The 17,237-nt window shown below is 50.0% G+C and overlaps 1 protein-coding gene across 17 annotated transcripts in view; it reads right to left on the reverse strand.

The window, feature by feature from the left end:
- RANGAP1 (Ran GTPase activating protein 1) overlaps positions 1 to 17,237 on the reverse strand; it is a 56,732-nt gene that overhangs the window by 21,591 nt on the left and 17,904 nt on the right. For 15 of the 17 annotated variants that reach the window (XM_009438487.5, XM_054675546.2, XM_001169029.8 and 12 more), the window contains exons 2-4: positions 13,852 to 14,001; positions 7,821 to 7,948; positions 1,286 to 1,345 (exon numbers count right to left, since the gene is read on the reverse strand). In XM_009438487.5, coding sequence (XP_009436762.2) covers positions 1,286 to 1,345; positions 7,821 to 7,948; positions 13,852 to 13,963 — 300 coding nt within the window. In that variant the 5' untranslated portion in view covers positions 13,964 to 14,001. Of the gene's footprint in view, positions 1 to 1,285; positions 1,346 to 7,820; positions 7,949 to 13,851; positions 14,002 to 14,376; positions 14,612 to 17,237 lie in introns of those variants that run through there. The other 2 variants (XM_054675543.2, XM_016939259.4) reach the window with 2 other exon arrangements.

Below are 17,237 nucleotides of genomic sequence, written 5' to 3' on the forward strand. Positions count from 1 at the left end.
AGGCGTGAGCCACTGCGCCTGGACTAACTTGAAATTCTTTAACATGCAATCACTGAAATGAATTTCCTTTTTTTTTTTTTTTTTTTTGAGACGGAGTCTTGCTTTGTCACCCAGGTTGGAGTGCAGTGGCATGATCTTGGCTCACTGCAACCTCCACCTCCTGGGTTCACGCAATTCTCCTGCCTCAGCCTCCCAAGTAGCTGGGACTACAGGCAGGTGCCACCATGCCAGCTAATTTTTGTATTTTTAGTAAGATGGGGTTTTGCCATGTTGGCCAGGCTGGTCTTGAACTCCTGACCTCAAGCGATCTGCCCGCCTCGGCCTCCCAAAGTGCTGGGATTATAGGCGTGAGCCACCATGCCTGGCCAGAAATGAATTTTCTTAACCTACATTCCAAATCCTAGCCTCACAAGCCAGGTGCAGTGGCACGCACCTGTAATCCCAGCTACCTGGGAGGCTGATGCGGGAGGACTGTTTGAGCCCAGGAGTTCAAGACCAGCCTGGGCAACATAGCAAGACCCTGTCTTTAAAAAAAAATAAAAGGAGGTTGGGCGCAACCAGGGTGAGGGGCTCAGTAACATCAATGTGCACACTCATCACTGACCAGAAACCTGCACCCTCAGGGCCTGCCGTGTGCAGCCCCGTGCCAGGAGGACACACTGAGAGGCTGCCGACCACCAGCCCTGCCCTCTTCCCTTGGCCAGGCATGCCTTTCTGTGTTCTGTGTTGCCTCTTTCTATTTCCTTCCACACATACGCACTCAGAGACTGGGAACTCGACCCAAGCCAGTCTGAGCCCTGGGAATGAAGAAATGGGAAGCCACCCATGACGGGCACAAACCAAAGCAGACAGTGGTACGGAGAAAGGGAGGAGCCAGAGAAAGATGGGGACGGCTACATGGGCTGTGTGCAGAGAATTCATGAAGGAGCAGGACTGCGAGGTGCAGGAAGGGGTTGCCAGGAAAGGTGGGGCAATCATATTGGGGTGAAATCCACAGTCAACCAAGCCAAGCAGCTCAGGAGGACCCAGGAGTGCATGGTCTCGGCTCTCCCACCTCCCTGAAGTCCCCACCCTTAGGGTTCCTCCCCTGTCAGTCCCTGTGCTCCCACCCTCCCCTCCTGTCAGGACACAGGGCACATGCTGGACTTGCCGGGCTTCCATTCCAGCAGCTCAGTCACCCACAGGGCTAATCTTAGGCTCCAGAAAGAATAAAGCATGAGAAAAGCCCTGGGAATTGCCAAAGAGGGCCTTGCGCGTGGAGGGGAAGAGCAGCTTGTTCGCTTACCAGGGCTGGTGGGATCTCGGTCCGCAGCCTTCCCGTGAACATGTCACTCCAGTGGCAGCGCTGCAGCGGAAAGAAGAGAAGAGTTAGCGGGAGAGAGACCCCTGGAGGCCCATAGTGAAGCCTCATCCTGGTGGATTTGAACTACCAGAGCATCACAAGACTTTTTTCTTTTTTTTGAGACGGAGTTTCGCTCTTGTTGCCCAGGCTGGAGTGCAGTGGGGCGATCTCAGCTGACCACAATCTCCACCTCCCGGGTTCAAGCAATTCTCCTGCCTAAGCCTCCGGAGTAGCTGGGATTACAGACGTCCACCACTATGCCTGGCAAATTTTGTATTTTTAGTAGAGACAGGGTTTCTCCATTTTGGTCAGGCTGGTCTTGAACTCCCGACCTCAGGTGATCTGCCCACCTCGGCCTCCCAAAGTGCTGGGATTACAGGCGTGAGCCACCGCGCCTGGCCCCCAAGACTTAACTTGAGCTTTGTTTGTAAAAAGCTGGACCCATTCTGGCTGTAGTTGGTGGGACCTGGAGGCCAGTCCTCAAATCAAGAGGCCTCCAAGGGTTATTGGGGGCTCAGAAGTGTCAGGAAAATCCCTGACTTGTACAACCCTCTAGGTGGACGTGTGACATGGTTATGGATGACAAAGAAACATGAACATAAACAACACAGAATTCTACGTTGAGGGCCAGTGGCTCACGCCTGTAATCCTAGCACTTTGGGAGGCCGAGGCGGGCAGATCACTTGAGGTCAGGAGTTCCAGACCAGTCTGGCCAACATGGTAAAACCCCTTCTCTACAAAAAATACAAAAATTAGCATAGTGACGGGGACTTTTTAACAAAGGGAGAGCAAGCCTCAGGCTCAGAGCCATTAAACAGCAACAGCATCAAATAATAATTCAGTAACACTATTTTATTTCCTTTATTGTAAGGAATGTCAGCTTTCCATTCATAGAAGTGCTTTGAAATTACATGAAAGTTTGCTGTTTTTTTCGTTTTTTTTAAGAGATAGGTTCTCACTCTGTCGCCTAGGCTGGAGTGCAGTGGCAGAATCGTAGCTCACTGTAACCTTGACCTCCTGGCCTCAAGTGATCCTCCCACCTTAGCCTCCACAGTACCTGCTATTACAGGCATGTGACACCACTGCTGGTATGATTCAAAGAAAGTATTAGGCAATTCATAAAGATAGTAGATTGGTAGTTACCAGAGGCCTGGAAGGTAGAGGGAGGGGAGGCTGAAGAAAGGTTAATTAATGGAGACAAGTATAAAGTTGGAAGAAATAAGACCTAGTGTTCAATAGGTCAACAGGGTAACTATTGTTTACATTAATCTATTATATATTTCAAAATACCTAGAAGATGCCGGGCGTGGTGGCTCACACCTGTAATCCCAGCACCTTGGAAGGCGGAGACAGGCAGATCATCTGAGGTCAGGAGTTTGAGAGTAGCCTGGCCAACATGTCAAAACCCCATCTCTACTAAAAGTATAAAAATTAGCCGGGCATGGTGGTGCACGCCTGTAGTCCCAGCCACTCTAGAGGCCACTCATTTCAGCAAGAGAATCGCTGAAAACCGGGAGGCAGAGGTTGTGCTGAGCTGAAATTGCGCCACTGCACAGCAGCCTGGGCGACACAGAAAGACTCTCAAAAAAAAAAAAAAAAAGCTGGAAGAGAAAAATTTGAATGTTCCTAGCATAAAGATAAATATTTAAGGTGATGGATATCTCAATTACCCTTATTTAATTTATTTATTTTTGAGACAGAGTCTCACCCTGTCACACCCAGGCTGGAGTGCAGTGGAGCTCACTGCAATCTCCGCCTCCCTGCTCACTGCAATCTCGGCTCACTGCAATCTCCGCCTCCCAGGTTCAAGTGAGTCTCCTGCCTCAGTCTCCCAAGTAGCTGGGATTACAGGTGCCCGCTGCCACGCCCAGCTAATTTTTTGTATTTTTAGTGGAGACGGGGTTTCGCCATATTGGCCAAGCTGGTCTTGAACTCTCGACCTCAGGTGATCCACCCACCTCAGCCTCCAAAAGTGCTGGGATTACAGGCGTGAGCCACCGTGCCCAGCCTATTTTATCTATTTATTTATTTTTTAAGACGGAGTTTCACTCATCGCCCAGGCTAGAGTGCAATGGCCTGATCTGGGCTCCCTGCAACCTCCACCTCCCAAGTTCAAGTGATTCTCCTGTCTCAGTCTCCAGAGTAGATGGGATTACAGGCACCCGCCACCGTGCCCAGCTAATTTTTATATATTTTTTTAGTAGAGATGGGGTTTCACCATGTTGGCCAGGCTGGTCTTGAACTCCTGACCTCAGGTGATCCACCTGCCTCAGCCTCCCAAAGTGCTGGGATTATAGGCATGAGAGCCACCATGCCCAGCCCTCCCTTATTTTTTATTTTGAGACAGGGTCTCACTCTGTCGCCCAGGCCGGGGCGTAGCCATGCAAACACGGCTCACTGCAGCCTCGACCTCCCAGGCTCAAGCCATCCTCCCACCTCAACCTCCCAAGTAGCTGGGACTACATGTGTGTACCAACACACCCAGCTAATTTTTGTATCTTTTGTAGAGCTGGGAATCTCCCTATGTTGTCCCAGGCTTGTCTCAAACTCCTAGGATCACGTGATCTGCTCCCACCTTACATACTAAGGAAGCTGGCTTTTGCAGAAAAATCCGCATATCCACCAATAAAGCAGACCATGAACACACCTGGGGCCTCAGCTGTCTGCTCTACACCAGATCTGCTTAGTAGTTCCACCTGCACGTGGGTCCACAGGGCCAGGAACAGGCAGCCGGAGCCCGAGCGCCACAGTCCCTCACAACAGATACCGGCAGGTCACTCGGAACAAAGCTCCCCAAACCCAACTCTAATGAGCTGAACAGTCAGCATAGGACTCTAGGGCACACCGCCTGGCTTCCAGTCCTGATTTAGCTGACTCCAGCCATCACTCCCCCTCTCCAGCCTCTGGTATCCTATCTCTGAAATGAGGTTTTAGGTCCTAATGATCTCCCACGAGAACAGCAAAGCAGTTAAGAGCTTGCTTGGGTTGGGCACATTGGCTCACGCCGATAATTCCAGCACTTTGGAAGGCCAAAGTGGGAAGACTGCTTGAGCCTAGGAGATCAAGATCAGACTGGGCAACAAAGCAAGACCCCATCATTTAAAAAAAAAAAAATTAGCTGGGCATTGTGGCACACACATGGTCCCAGCTACATGGGGGGCTGAGATGGAAGGATCACTTGAGCCTGGGAGTTCAAGGCTGCAGCAAGCTATGATCATGCCACTGCACTACAGCCTGGGCAATGGCGTGAAACTGTCTCTAAAAAAAAAACAAAAAACAAAAACAAAAACGCCGGGTGCAGAGGCTCACGCCTGTAATCCCAGCACTTTGGGAGGCCGAGGCAGGCGGATCACAAGGTCAGGAGATTGAGACCATCCTGGCTAACATGGTGAAACCCGTCTCTACTAAAAATACAAAAAATTAGCCGGCGTGGTGGCGGGCGCCCGTAGTCCCAGCCACTTGGGAGGCTGAGGCGGGAGAATGGCGTGAACCCGGGAGGCGGAGCTTGCAGTGAGCCGAGATCACGCCACTGTACTCCAGCCTGGGGACAGAGCGAGACTCCGTCTCAAAAAAAAAAAAAAAAAAAAAAAAAAAGAGCTTGGGCTGACACCTGGACTCCACCTCAGCCTACTCCTAGTTGTGTGACTCTGGGCTACACTTCTCTCGCCCGTCAAGACCTCACTCCTCACTTGCACACTGCTGCAGCAGCGGAGAGAACACCTCTGGCATCAGCACTACGCCCGGAACACTGGGCCATCAAGGGCAGATCCCACCCTGTCCCTGCCCTGGGCTGCTTCCTGCACAGAGGAGGGCCTGGGAGGTGGCGTGCAGTGATTCACTCGAGCCACTGCATCTGTAGCAGGCGGGAAGGTGCATGCAGCACTCCTACCGGCCAGGCTCTCCCAGGACAACCTCTGAGGAAGAAGGAAGGGCTCTATCTCCTATTTCATATAAGAGCCCAGCCTCAGAGCTGCACGCAGGGCAAGGCCACGTACGGCAAACAAGGTGGTGCTGTTAGGGCTTGATCCCATGTGCCGAACGCAAGCTCAGCTCCTGCTGAGTCCTGTAGCCTTCAGGCCCATGGCTCCTTCATTCCTGTTCTTCACAGGTCTCGGGGAGGGCTGAGTTCTGAGTTCTTTGGTTGGAAAACATCCCAGCTTATGCTCAGGGAAAGTACAGGCCCCAGGCAGGAGAGCAGAAACAATCACTGTCTTGGTGGTTAACTTGACCATGACCTTCCTAAGGAAACAAATATGTAGTGCCACTTCGTAAACTAGTTTGCAGGCCCTTCCGGGGTGAATCCTCTCATGGCCCCCAGTCCCATATTCCTCCTCCTGCAGAAACTGGCGCCACAGAGAGAACACTGATCTCAGGAGTGTGATGTGTGGCTTGGCCACATCTCTGCTATTTTTTTTTCTTTTTTTTGAGATGGAGTCTTGCTCTGTTGCTAGGCTGGAGGGCAGTGGCGTGATCTTGGCTCACTGCAACCTCTGCCTCCTGGTTTCAAGTGATTCTCCTGCCTCAGCCTCCTGAGTAGCTGGGACTACAGGCGCACGCCACCACACCCAGCAAATTTTTGTATTTTGAGATGGGATTTCACCATGTTGGCCAGTATGGTCTTGATCTCTTGACCTTGTGATCTGCCCGCCTTGGCCTCCCAAAGTGCTAGGATTACAGGCGTGACCCACCAGGCCCAGCTTTTTTTTTTCTTTTTTTGAGACAGGGTCTTGCTCTGTCGCTCAGGCTGGAGTGTAGTGGTGCAATCTTGGCTCACTGAAACCACTGCCTCCCAGGCTCAAGCGATCCTCTCATCTTAGCCTCCCAAGGAGCTGGGACCACAGGTGCACACCACCATGCCGGGCTAATTTTTGTACTTTTTGTAGAGACGGGGTTTCACCACGTTGTCCAAGCTGGTCTTCAACTTCTGGGCCTTGGCCTTCCAAAGTGCTGGGATTATAGCTGTGAGCCATCGTGCCCGACTGATCGTGGCTATTTAATGAGCCCCTCTGAGCCTCAGTTCCCTTGACTTATAAATGGAGACTCAACCCAGTCTCTTCCCTGGTTGCTGTGAGCAGGCAATGACATGCAGAAGAGCCCAGCCCAACCCCAGCCATGCACATATGAAGAGACAATGCCATTCTGGAACTCTGGTCTCTCTCCCTCATGACTTTGGAATTTCAAAGAGAGGGGAATACCCAGTGACATCTCCCAACGCTTTGAACATGACACTCTTGCTTTTCTCACAGAGCGTATCAGAAGACTGGTGTTTAGTAGAACCTGTTTGGGGAACACGGGGCTAGAATAACCTGACTTGCCCTTTGCGTTGGCCAAAAAGGGCACCACTTGGATCTAACCTTCAGGAGAACTTGCCAGCCACACGCAGTGGCTCACGCCTGTAATCCCAGCACATTGGGAGGCCAAGGCAGACAAATCACAAGGTCAGGAGTTCGACACCAGCCTGGCCAACATAGTGAAACCCCGTCTCTACTAAAAATACAAAAAAATTAGCTGGGCAAGGTGGTGAGTGCACGTAATCCTAGCTACTTGGCAGGCTGAGGCAGAAGAATCACTTGAACCTGGGAGGTGGAGGTTGCAGCAAGCCGAGATCGCACCACTGCACACCAGCCCGGGTGACAGTGTGAGACTCCATCTCAAAAAAAAAAAAAAAAAAAGGCCGGGAGCAGTGGCTCATGCCTGTAATCCCAGCACTTTGGGAGGCCGAGGTGGGCAGATCACAAGGTCAGGAATTCGAGACCATCCTGGCTAACACAGTGAAACCCCATCTCTACTAAAAATACAAAAAAAAATTAGCCGGGAGTGGTGGTGGGAGCCTGTAATCCCAGCTACTCAGGAGGCTGAGGCAGGAGAATCGCTTGAACCCAGGAGGTGGAGATTGCAGTGAGCTGAGATTGCGCCACTGAACTCCAGCCTGGACAACAGAGTGAGACTCCGTCTCAAAAAACAAAAAAAGAGAACTTGCCTCTGCTGCGAGGAATGTAGGGAGCTGGCAGTCTCCAGCTACAGCACCTTCCTATTGCTGCAGCATTTGAGCTGAGGCCTGGCCACTTCTGCCCAACATGAGATTCCTTTAAATGGGCAATCTTTGCTCTGAAACTCCCAGAGGGTGGGTCTGTCAGAGCAGCCTCACAGTCAGAGGCTCCTGCTGGTTATTTCTGCAACCTTCCCACCTCACATGTGACAGCTCTGCATTATGAGAAGGCTCTCCCTACTTTGTCTTTCACAGGTGTCATGCCAATAATCCTCCTGCACCCCAACACCCTCTCAAGGTCTGCTGACTACAGGGAGAGGGTCCCTAGCCAATGCTGTGTGCCCTGGGGAGGCCAGAGGAAGAGGAGCTGCTTGGGGTACAGCCACACAGGCAGGGGCCTGGAAGAGACTGGACACAGGCAGGGGTTGTGGAAGTGTGAACAGAAGCTTGTTCAAACCAGCCTGGGCCTACTCGCCCCACTCTGCTCACCTTCAACTCCGACTTCTTCTCTAAGGCCTTGGCGATGACCCTGGCTGCTTCCACGCCCACTGTGTTGCCTTCCAGACGCAGAGCCTCCAAGCTGTCAAAGTCTTCAATCTCTTTAATCACATCTTTAGCTGCCAGGGACCAAAGAGCAGAACCTTAGGCTTTTGGAATCACAAACAGCTAAGATAGGAGAGAGGTTGGCAACCACCTTGCCACTCAACAGCCTATGGTGCACCTACCGTGCAATGAGCCTTGGCTTACAGAGAATCAGACAGGCTCATGGTCCAGAGTACAGAGCTATGCAGATGATTTCTCTGTAATGAGTGTTAAAACCAGGCATGTAGAGAGGCTTGGGAGCCGAGGGAAAAGAGCAACTGGATGCTCACAGCAAAGAAGACTTTGCCAAGTAGGTGGTGTGTGTCGAGCCTCCAAAGATGGGCAGTGTACCAGGCCAAGCAGAGAAACGGCACCCAAGCCAGAGGGCCAGCAGGCACGATGGCACAAAGGCTTTCATTGTTAAGTGATTCATGTGTGGGGTGTTTGTCCACTACTGTACTATTTTATTTTGATGAAACATTCCAAACCACCTAAATGTCCATCAAGAGAAGACAGAAGGCCCAGTGCAGTGGCTCACGCCTGTAATCCCAGTACTTTGGGAGGCTAAGGCAGGTGGATTGCTTGAGCCCAGGAGTTTTAAGACCAGCCTGGGCAACATGGTGAAACTCTGTCTTACTAAAAACACAAAAATTAGCTGGGCGTGGTGGTGGGTGTTTGTAATCCCAGCTACTCGGGAGGCTGAGGCAGGAGAATGTCTTGAACCTGGGAGGAGGAGGGTGCAGTGAGCCGAGATCGTGTCACTGCACTCCAGCCTGGGAGACAGAGCAAGACTCCATCTTAAAAAAAAGTCAGGCATGGTGGCATACGCCTGTAATCCCAGCATTTTGGGAGGCCAAGGCAGGCGGATCACAAGGTCAGGAGTTCAAGACCAGCCTGACCAATATAGTGAAACCCCATCTTCACTAAAAATACAAAAATTAGCTGGGCGTGATGGCACATGCCTGTAATCCCAGCTACTCAGGAAGCTGAGGCAGGAGAATCACCTGAACCTGGGAGGCGGAAGTTGTAGTGAGCCGAGATCACACCACTACACTCTAGCCTGGGCAACACAGTGAGACTCTGTCTCAAGAAAAAAATTAAAAATTAGGCTGGTGTGGTGGCGTGCACCTGTAGTCTCAGCTACTTGGGAGGCTGAGCTGGGAGGATCAGCTGAGCCTGAGAAGTTGAGGCTGCAATGAGCCATGATCATGCCATAGCACTCCAGCCGGGGGGACAGAGCAAGACCCTGCCTTCTCAAAACAAAACAAACAAACAAAAAAAGAGAGACAGGAAGACAGAGAGGAGGACAGAGGTTCACTGTGGCACGTTACACAAATAGTTACACCAGCACTGATATGAAAGATGACACAGGTGTTTTTGACTTGGAAAAATCTGTTATAGCAATAAGTGAAAAATTAGGTTACTCAAGCATTTGGGCTGATCACTCTTTAAAAACATATGTATTCACACACAAACACACATGCACACATGTGCATAAAACAAGGTCTAGGAACATAGAAACCAAATGCTATAGCAGTTCTCTCTAGCTGGTAGGATAATGGGTGATTGTGTGTTTTTCACTATTTGAAGTAAAATGTTCTCAATATATCAGGTTATATAGCAGCTTTTAAAAGATCTATAATATAATCCCAATTAAAAACAAAATGGGCTGGGAGTAGTGGCTCACACCTGTAATCCCAGCACTTTGGGAGGCTGAGGCCTGAGGATCACCTGAGGTCAAGAGTTTGAGACTAGCCTTTCCAATATGATGAAACCCTGTCTCTAACTAAAAATACAAAAATTTGCCGGGTGTGGTGGTGGGTGCCTGTAATCCCAGCTATTAGGGAGGCTGAGACAGGAGAATTGCTTGAACCTGGGAGGCGGAGGTTGCAGTGAGCCGAGATCGTGGCATTGCACTAAACCCTGGGCAACAAGAGCGAAACTCCGTTTCAAAAAACAAACAAAACAAAATGAACTCAGCTATGTTCAGGAAAAAAAAAAAGACTAGGCTGGGCGCGGTGGCTCACGCCTGTAATCCCAGCACTTTGGGAGGCCGAGGCGGGCGGATCGTGAGGTCAGGAGTTCAGGAGTTCAAGAACAGCCTGGCCAACATGGTAAACCCCGTCTCTACTAAAAATACAAAAATTAGTTGGGCATGGTAGCGCATGCCTGTAATCCCAGCTGCTCGGAAGGCTGAGGCATAATTGCTTGAACTGGGACCCAGGAGGCCGAGGTAGCAGTGAGCGAGATCTTGCCACTGCACTCCAGCCTGGGCTACAGAGCGAGACTGTTTCTCAGAAAAAAAAAAAAAAAGACTGTGCTAGAAATAAAATGCCCTGAAATTAATAGTAGTTATATCCCTGGGGTTATATGAAAGTGAGGATATATTTTTTCCCTGTTCTTTGAATGTTTCTGTATTCTATAATAAACCTGCATTAATTGTATAATCTGAACAAAACCAAAACTGACATGAAACAAAAAGTTGAGTCTGGCTGGTACAGGATGGAGTAGGGTGACATGTGGGAGGGAAGAGATAGAGATGGGTATGGGAGATAAAGTTTGAACTTGACCTTCTGGTCAAGAAGGGTCTTGAGAAAGGACTTATAACCTAGCAGGGGCTCCCTAAGAAGTTGTCCAAGGTGGGTCCAAGTTTCCCTGGTTGGGCCAGAACCCAAGGATGGCTCACTGATGCGGGTACCTTCACTTCCAGATGCCAGGGGATTCAGGGTTGGTCAGTGCCAGCCAAGCCTTGGCAAGGGATGAAAAGACTTCCTGGGTGCTCTTAAAGTAAAAGTGAGACCTCTCCCTGCCTTACTTCCCAGAGCCTTTTCACTTGTTTTCATAGAGTATATTCACATTTTGCCTTCAATTAGTTACCTGGGTATATCATTCCTATTCCAGATTTGCTGCTTCTTAGGAGCTGGGTAAGCTGGGCACCCCTGGGGACTTACAAAATGGGAGACACCACATTCAGCCTGTGCTGGGAGAGTAAAGAAGTTAACTGGATGGATTTCAGAGCCAGCCAAACTTGAGTTTTTTTTTTTTTTTTGAGATAGTCTCGTTCTGTCACCGAGGCTGGAGTACAGTGGTGCAATCTCGGCTCACTGCAACCTCCGCCTCCCGGGTTCAAGCAATTCTCCTGCCTCAGCCTCCGGAGAGTAGCTGGGATTACAGGTGTCCACCACCACGCCCGGCTAATTTTTGTATTTGTAGTAAAGACAGGGTTTCTCCATGTTGGCCAGGCTGGTCTGGAATTCCTGACCTCAGGTGATCTGCCCACCTCGGCCTCCCAAAGTGCTGGGATTACAGGCGTGAGCCACCGCACCTGGCCCAAACTTGAGTTCTAATCCCAGCTCTACTCATTAAAGCCGTGCCCTTAGGCATGTCATACCACCTCCCTAAACCTCAGTTTTCCAATCTGCAAAATGGAAATGCAATCTATCTCAAGGGATTTTGTGAAGATAAACTGAGATACTATTTATCTGGCACTTAATACCCTTATCTGACACAGTGTTCAATAAATGGCATTTGCCATCAAATCTCTGTTTCCTAAACGGAGCTCAATTTCTAATTAGAAGCACAGGAATAGGGATTTCACTGAACCTCTGTGAAAATCCTAGCTCTGCTATTTATCAAATGTGTGACCTTGGCCAAGTTACTTACAGTCTCCTAAATTCTTTTTTCTCATTTATAAAATAGCAACATTCCCATCTATCTCCCACAAGGGTGATGCAAGCATCAAAAGTGATAAACGAGGTCAAAGTGGGCGGATCACCTGAGGTCAAGAATTCAAAACCAGCCTGGCCAACATGGCAAAAGCCCGTCTCTACTAAAAATACAAAAATCAGGGGCCGGGCACGGTGGCTCACGCCTGTAATCCCAACACTTTGGGAGGCCGAGGTGAGAGGATCATGAGGTCAGGAGATCGAGACCATCTTGGCTAACACGGTGAAACCCCGTCTCTACTAAAAATACAAACAAATTAGCCGGGTGTGGTGGCGGGCGCCTGTAGTCCCAGCTACTCAGGAGGCTGAGGTGGGAGAATGGCATGAACCCAGGAGGCGGAGCCTGCAGTGAGCCAACATCATGCCAATGCACTCCAGCCTGGGTGACAGAGCGAGACTCCGTCTCAAAAAAAATAATAATAATAAAAATACAAACACAAAAATAGGCTGAAGGCCGGACACAGCGGCTCACACCTGTTATCCCAGTACTTTGGGGGCTGAGGCGGGCAAATCACCTGAGGTCAGGAGTTCTAGACCAGCCTGTCCAACATGGTAAAACCCCATCCCTACTAAAATACAAAAAATTAGCGGAGCATGGTGGCGGGTGCTTATAGTCCTAGCTACTCGGGAGGCTGAGGCAGGAGAATGGCGTGAACCAGGGAGGCAGAGCTTGCAGTGAGCCGAGATTGCACCACTGCACTCCAGCCTGGGCGACAGAGCACGACTCCATCTCAAAAAAAAAACAAAAAGAAAAGAAAAGAAAATTAGCTGGGCATGGTTGTACACACCTGTAGTCCCAGCTACCCAGGAGGCTGAGGCATGAGAATTGCCTGAACCCAGGCAGAGGTTAAAGTGAGCTGAGATTGCACCACCACACTCCAGCCTGGGCAACAGAGCAAGACTATGTCTCAAAAAAAAAAATTAGCCAGGCGTGATGGTGTGAGCCTGCAGTCCCAGCTATTTGGGAGGCTGAGGCAGGAGAATCGCTTGAACCTGGGAGACAGAAGTTGCAATGAGCCAACATCGCACCACTACACTCCAGCCTGGGTGGCAGAGTGAGACTCATCTCAAAAAAAAAAAAAAAAAAAAAAAAGCCAGGCACAGTGGCTCACACCTGTAATCCGAACACTTTGGGAGGCCAAGGTGGGCAGATCACCTGAGATGAGGAGTTCGAGAGCATCCTGACCAATATGGCAAAACCCTATCTCTACTAAAAATACAAAAATTAGCTGGGTGTGGTGGTGGGCGCCTGTAATTCCAGCTACTCAGGAGGCTGAGGCAGGAGAACTGCTTGAACCCGTGAGGCAGAGGTTTGCAGTGAGCTGAGATCGTGCCACTGCACTCTAGCCTGGGTGACAGAGAGAGACTCCATCTCAAAAAAAAAAAGTGATAAATGCACAGGGAGGAAGTCTATAAACGTTAGACCTTATGGAGATGTTAGGAACATGCATCAGCACGCTCCCAGCTACCCAAGGACTCAAGCAGCCTCCGACCTGGAGAGGAGAACAAGGCTGCCTACACAACATGACAACCAGGCATGTCCAGACCAGTTCCCCTGGTTGGGCCAGAATCCCAGGAGGCCTCACTTGATGCAGGTGCCTTCACTTGCAGGTGCCAGGGGATTCAGGGTTGGTCAGTGGCAGCCAAGCCTTGACGAGGGATGAAAAGATAGGGTCTGCTCTCTGGTTCCTAGTTTTCTGTGGTTGCAATACCTGTATACACACAGACAGCCATCCCTCTCCCAGGTACATCTGGTTGCATGAACCAGCATCTCCCAAGAGGGCCCAGGTTGTTTTAATGCAGCTCCACCAGAGCCTCAGCTCTGGGGAAAGCTGCAGCTATTCCCAGGCCTGCCTGGGATCATGGGGGTTAAGGGCAAGGGTGGGGAGAACACCGGATATTAAGTCAGAGTCAGAGGCTGTATCTTGGGACTGGCACTAACTGTGGCCCCTCATTACCTACCATCCCCTCCTGAGAAAGAAAGGGCAGGGCACAAAGGGATGCCCAATACAAACATGGAAAGTGCAGGGGAGCTGGCTCGTGGGCAAATGATCTCTGAGCCTCATTGTTAGAATAGGCCCAATGATACCTCACAGAGCTGCTGGGACAAATAATGGAGACAATGTAGCAGAAAGAGCCTGACAACCAGTAAGAGTTCAGTACACTCCCTTTCCTCCCCTGGACACACCAGTGCACAACTTCCAGAAACTCACCATCTTCTGCAGTGTTGAGTTTGAGGCTCTTGCCTTTGAAACTCAGCTGTCCTCCGGCCACCTGAGTCTTGGCCAGTGTCTCTGCCAGCTTGGCAATGTCTTCCGAGGCCATGTTGACTAGGCTGGTGGGCTCCCCTGGAGATCTGCAGACTGAGGAGGCCAAAGTTGCAGTAAGAAAAAGGAGTCTCCTGGGGCCCCTGGTTGGGGGGCAGGGTAGGACATCAGCCATCTCAGGAGTCTGACCCTACCTCCCCTGCTAAGGAGACCCTAGAGATAAACCACTGGAAGAAAGGAAAACAGCATCAGAGAAGGAACAGTTCTAGAAGGTGCAGGAGGTAGTAAAAGAAGAGAAAAATCATGTCTTAGCCTATAAGAAGCTACCATCTCATTACAAGTCCTCCTCTGCTAAAGTGCCGCAGCTGGACACCCAGCAACACCATGTGAGCTGCCCATTTCCTGGGCCCCTTCAGTGAATGGCAGTCAAGTCCCAAACCAAAGGCTGCAGAGTCTGGCCCAAGCACACACCTGCTTGAGCATCTTGGCTGTTCTCTGTTTGAGGGTCCCATTCCTCAAACAGGACACAGATGGCTATGGGATCCAGATCATCCATCCCAGAGAATGCCCCACCACCCACGCTGGCATGACTCTGGGGTGGGGCACAGGGGTCAGCCCCACTGCACGTCTGGTTTCAACCGTGGCCGGGAGACTGGGCAGGCCACAATGGCCCCTCAGGGGTTTCTAGATCAGAGATCACCACATCACAACAGCTACCATCATAATAGGACAGGGACAGGGCTGCTACCTATGAAGCCCTACTATACTCAAGTCTACCAGAAGATCTGGGTAGAAATGGGGTTGATAAGCCTCACTATTTATAAAATCAGGAGTGCTGGTAAAAGAAGTAAAGCTGGCCAGGTACAGTGGCTCACACCTGTAATCCCAGCACATTGGGAAGCTGTGATGAGAAGATCGCTTGAGCCCAGCAGCTCAAGACCAGTCTGGGCAACATGGCAAAATCCCATCTCTACTAAAAATAAATACAATTAGCAGGGTATGGTGGTGTGCACCAGTAATCCCAGCTACTGGGGAGGCTGAGGTGGGAGGATTGATTGAGCCCCAGAGACAGAGGCTACAGTGAGCCATGATCTCACCACTGCACTCTAGCCTGGGTGACAGAGTAAAACCCTGTCTCAAAAAAAAATAAATAAATAAAAATTAGCTGGGTGTGGTGGCACGTGCCTGTAGTCAGTCCCAGCTACTGGAGAGGCTGAGGCAGGAGGATCATTTGAGCCCAGGAGTTCAAAGCTGCAGTAAGCTATGACTGCCACTGCACTCCAGCCTGGGCAACAGCGGGAGGCTCTATCTCTAAAAGTAACTAAATAAATGAAAGAATTTTTTTTTTTTTGAGACGGAGTCTCGCTCAGTCGCCCAGGCTGGAGCGCAGTGGCGCCATCTGGGCTCACTGCAAGCTCCGCCTCCAAGGTTCATGTCATTCTCCTGCCTCAGCCTCCTGAGTAGCTGGGATTACAGGCACCCACCACCATGTCCAGCTAATTTTTTTGTATTTTTAGTAGAGACAGGGTTTCACCGTGTGTTAGCCAGGATGGTCTCGATCTCCTGACCTCGTGATCCACTCGCCTCAGCCTCCCAAAGTGCTGGGATTACACGCATGAGCCACCACACTTGGCCAATAAATGAAAATTTTTAAAACAAGTAAAGCTTTGAGAACTCCTGCGCCTGCTCATGGTACTCCAGCTTTACTTGGAGTACATGTGAGATTAAATGTCTCATGTGTACTGCCTATAAATTGAAGCCAGCTATATTAGACAGGAAAGTGGAACATCACTACATACCTGAATAGTGTTTACTTTGTGGTATGAATAAACGTATCTGTGAGATGCTCCATAAAAAGAGAAGAAACAGCAAGTAATCAGGAGAGACCAAGGAAGCAGATATGAGGGGCAGAACTAGGGGGTGCTATCCAAAAGGCCTCCTCCTACAACCTCCTCATTCTCAGATACAGTTGTGATACCCTGAATCCTCCCACCCCTAGGCTTCCTCTGGGTTCTAACTTATAACCCTGGTTTGTCTGCCTTTATCAATAAGCATGAATTATTATCCTGGGTAAGGTGTCCACTCATTCATTCAAAAACACATTGATTATTACTGTGTGCTGGATGTTGTTCCAGGTCAGCAGTATAGCAGTAAAGGAAGCATAAACCCTGACCTCTTGAAGCATATGTTCTAAATGACACATTTAGTATGTGATTTTAAAAAAAGGGGGGGCGATGGGGGGCCGGGAGTGGTGGTTCACGGCTGTAATCTCAGCACTTTGGGAGACCGAGGCAGGTGGATCACGAGGTCAGGAGTTCAAGACCAGCCAGGCCAACATGGTGAAACCCCGTCTCTACTAAAAATACAAAAATTAGCTGGGCGTGGTGGCACACGCCTTTAGTCCCAGCTACTCGGGAGGTTGATGCAGGAGAATTGCTTGAACCGGGAGGCGGAGGTTGCAGTGAGCCAAGATCATGCCATTGCATTCCAGCCTGGCGACAGAGCAAGACTCCATCTCAAAACAAACAAATAACAACAACAACAACAAAAAGGCATTAACAACAACAACAAAAAGGCATTATTAGGAAATAGTTAAATAAAGATGTCAGGGATTGGGCCATGCACACATCTGGGGGAACATGATTCCTGCAAAGGGAATAGCAAATGCAATGGCTCTTGTAGGGGCAGAGGGTTGGAGAAACTGCAACAGGGCCAGTGGGGCTGAAGCACAGAGAGAGAGGAAAAAAACAAGGTAAGAGAAGAGAGAGTTAACAAGGGGCCCAAGTCATAAAGCCCATTTGAAGAACAGTGGCTTTCGCTATAAGCGACAAGGAAAACCACTGAAGTTTTTAGCAGAAAGCAGATGTCATCTGACCTACATTTCGACAGGACCACTCTACTTGCCACATAGAGCCTGGCATTTAGAAGGTGCTCAAGAAATGACCAGTTGAAACTGCATAAAAATTAACCAGGCCAGGGCCGGGCGCAAAGGCTCACACCTATAATCCTAGTACTTTGGGAGGCTGAGGTGGGCGGATCACGAGGTCAGGAGATCGAGACCATCCTGGCTAACACGGTGAAACCTGTCTCCACTAAAAATACAAAAAATTAGCCGGGCCTGGTGGCGGGGGCCTGTAGTCCCAGCTACTAGGGAGGCTGAGGCAAGAGAATGGCATGAACCCGGGAGGTGGAGCTTGCAGTGAGCTGAGATTGCGCCACTGCACTCCAGCCTGGGCGACAGAGCGAGACTCACCTCAAAAAAATAAAATAAAATAAAATAAAATAAAAATTAACCAGGCCGGGTGCGGTAGCTCACGCCTATAATCTCAGCA

The sequence above is a fragment of the Pan troglodytes genome, chromosome 23 (assembly GCF_028858775.2).
Source record: "Pan troglodytes isolate AG18354 chromosome 23, NHGRI_mPanTro3-v2.0_pri, whole genome shotgun sequence".
Lineage (NCBI taxonomy): Eukaryota > Metazoa > Chordata > Mammalia > Primates > Hominidae > Pan > Pan troglodytes.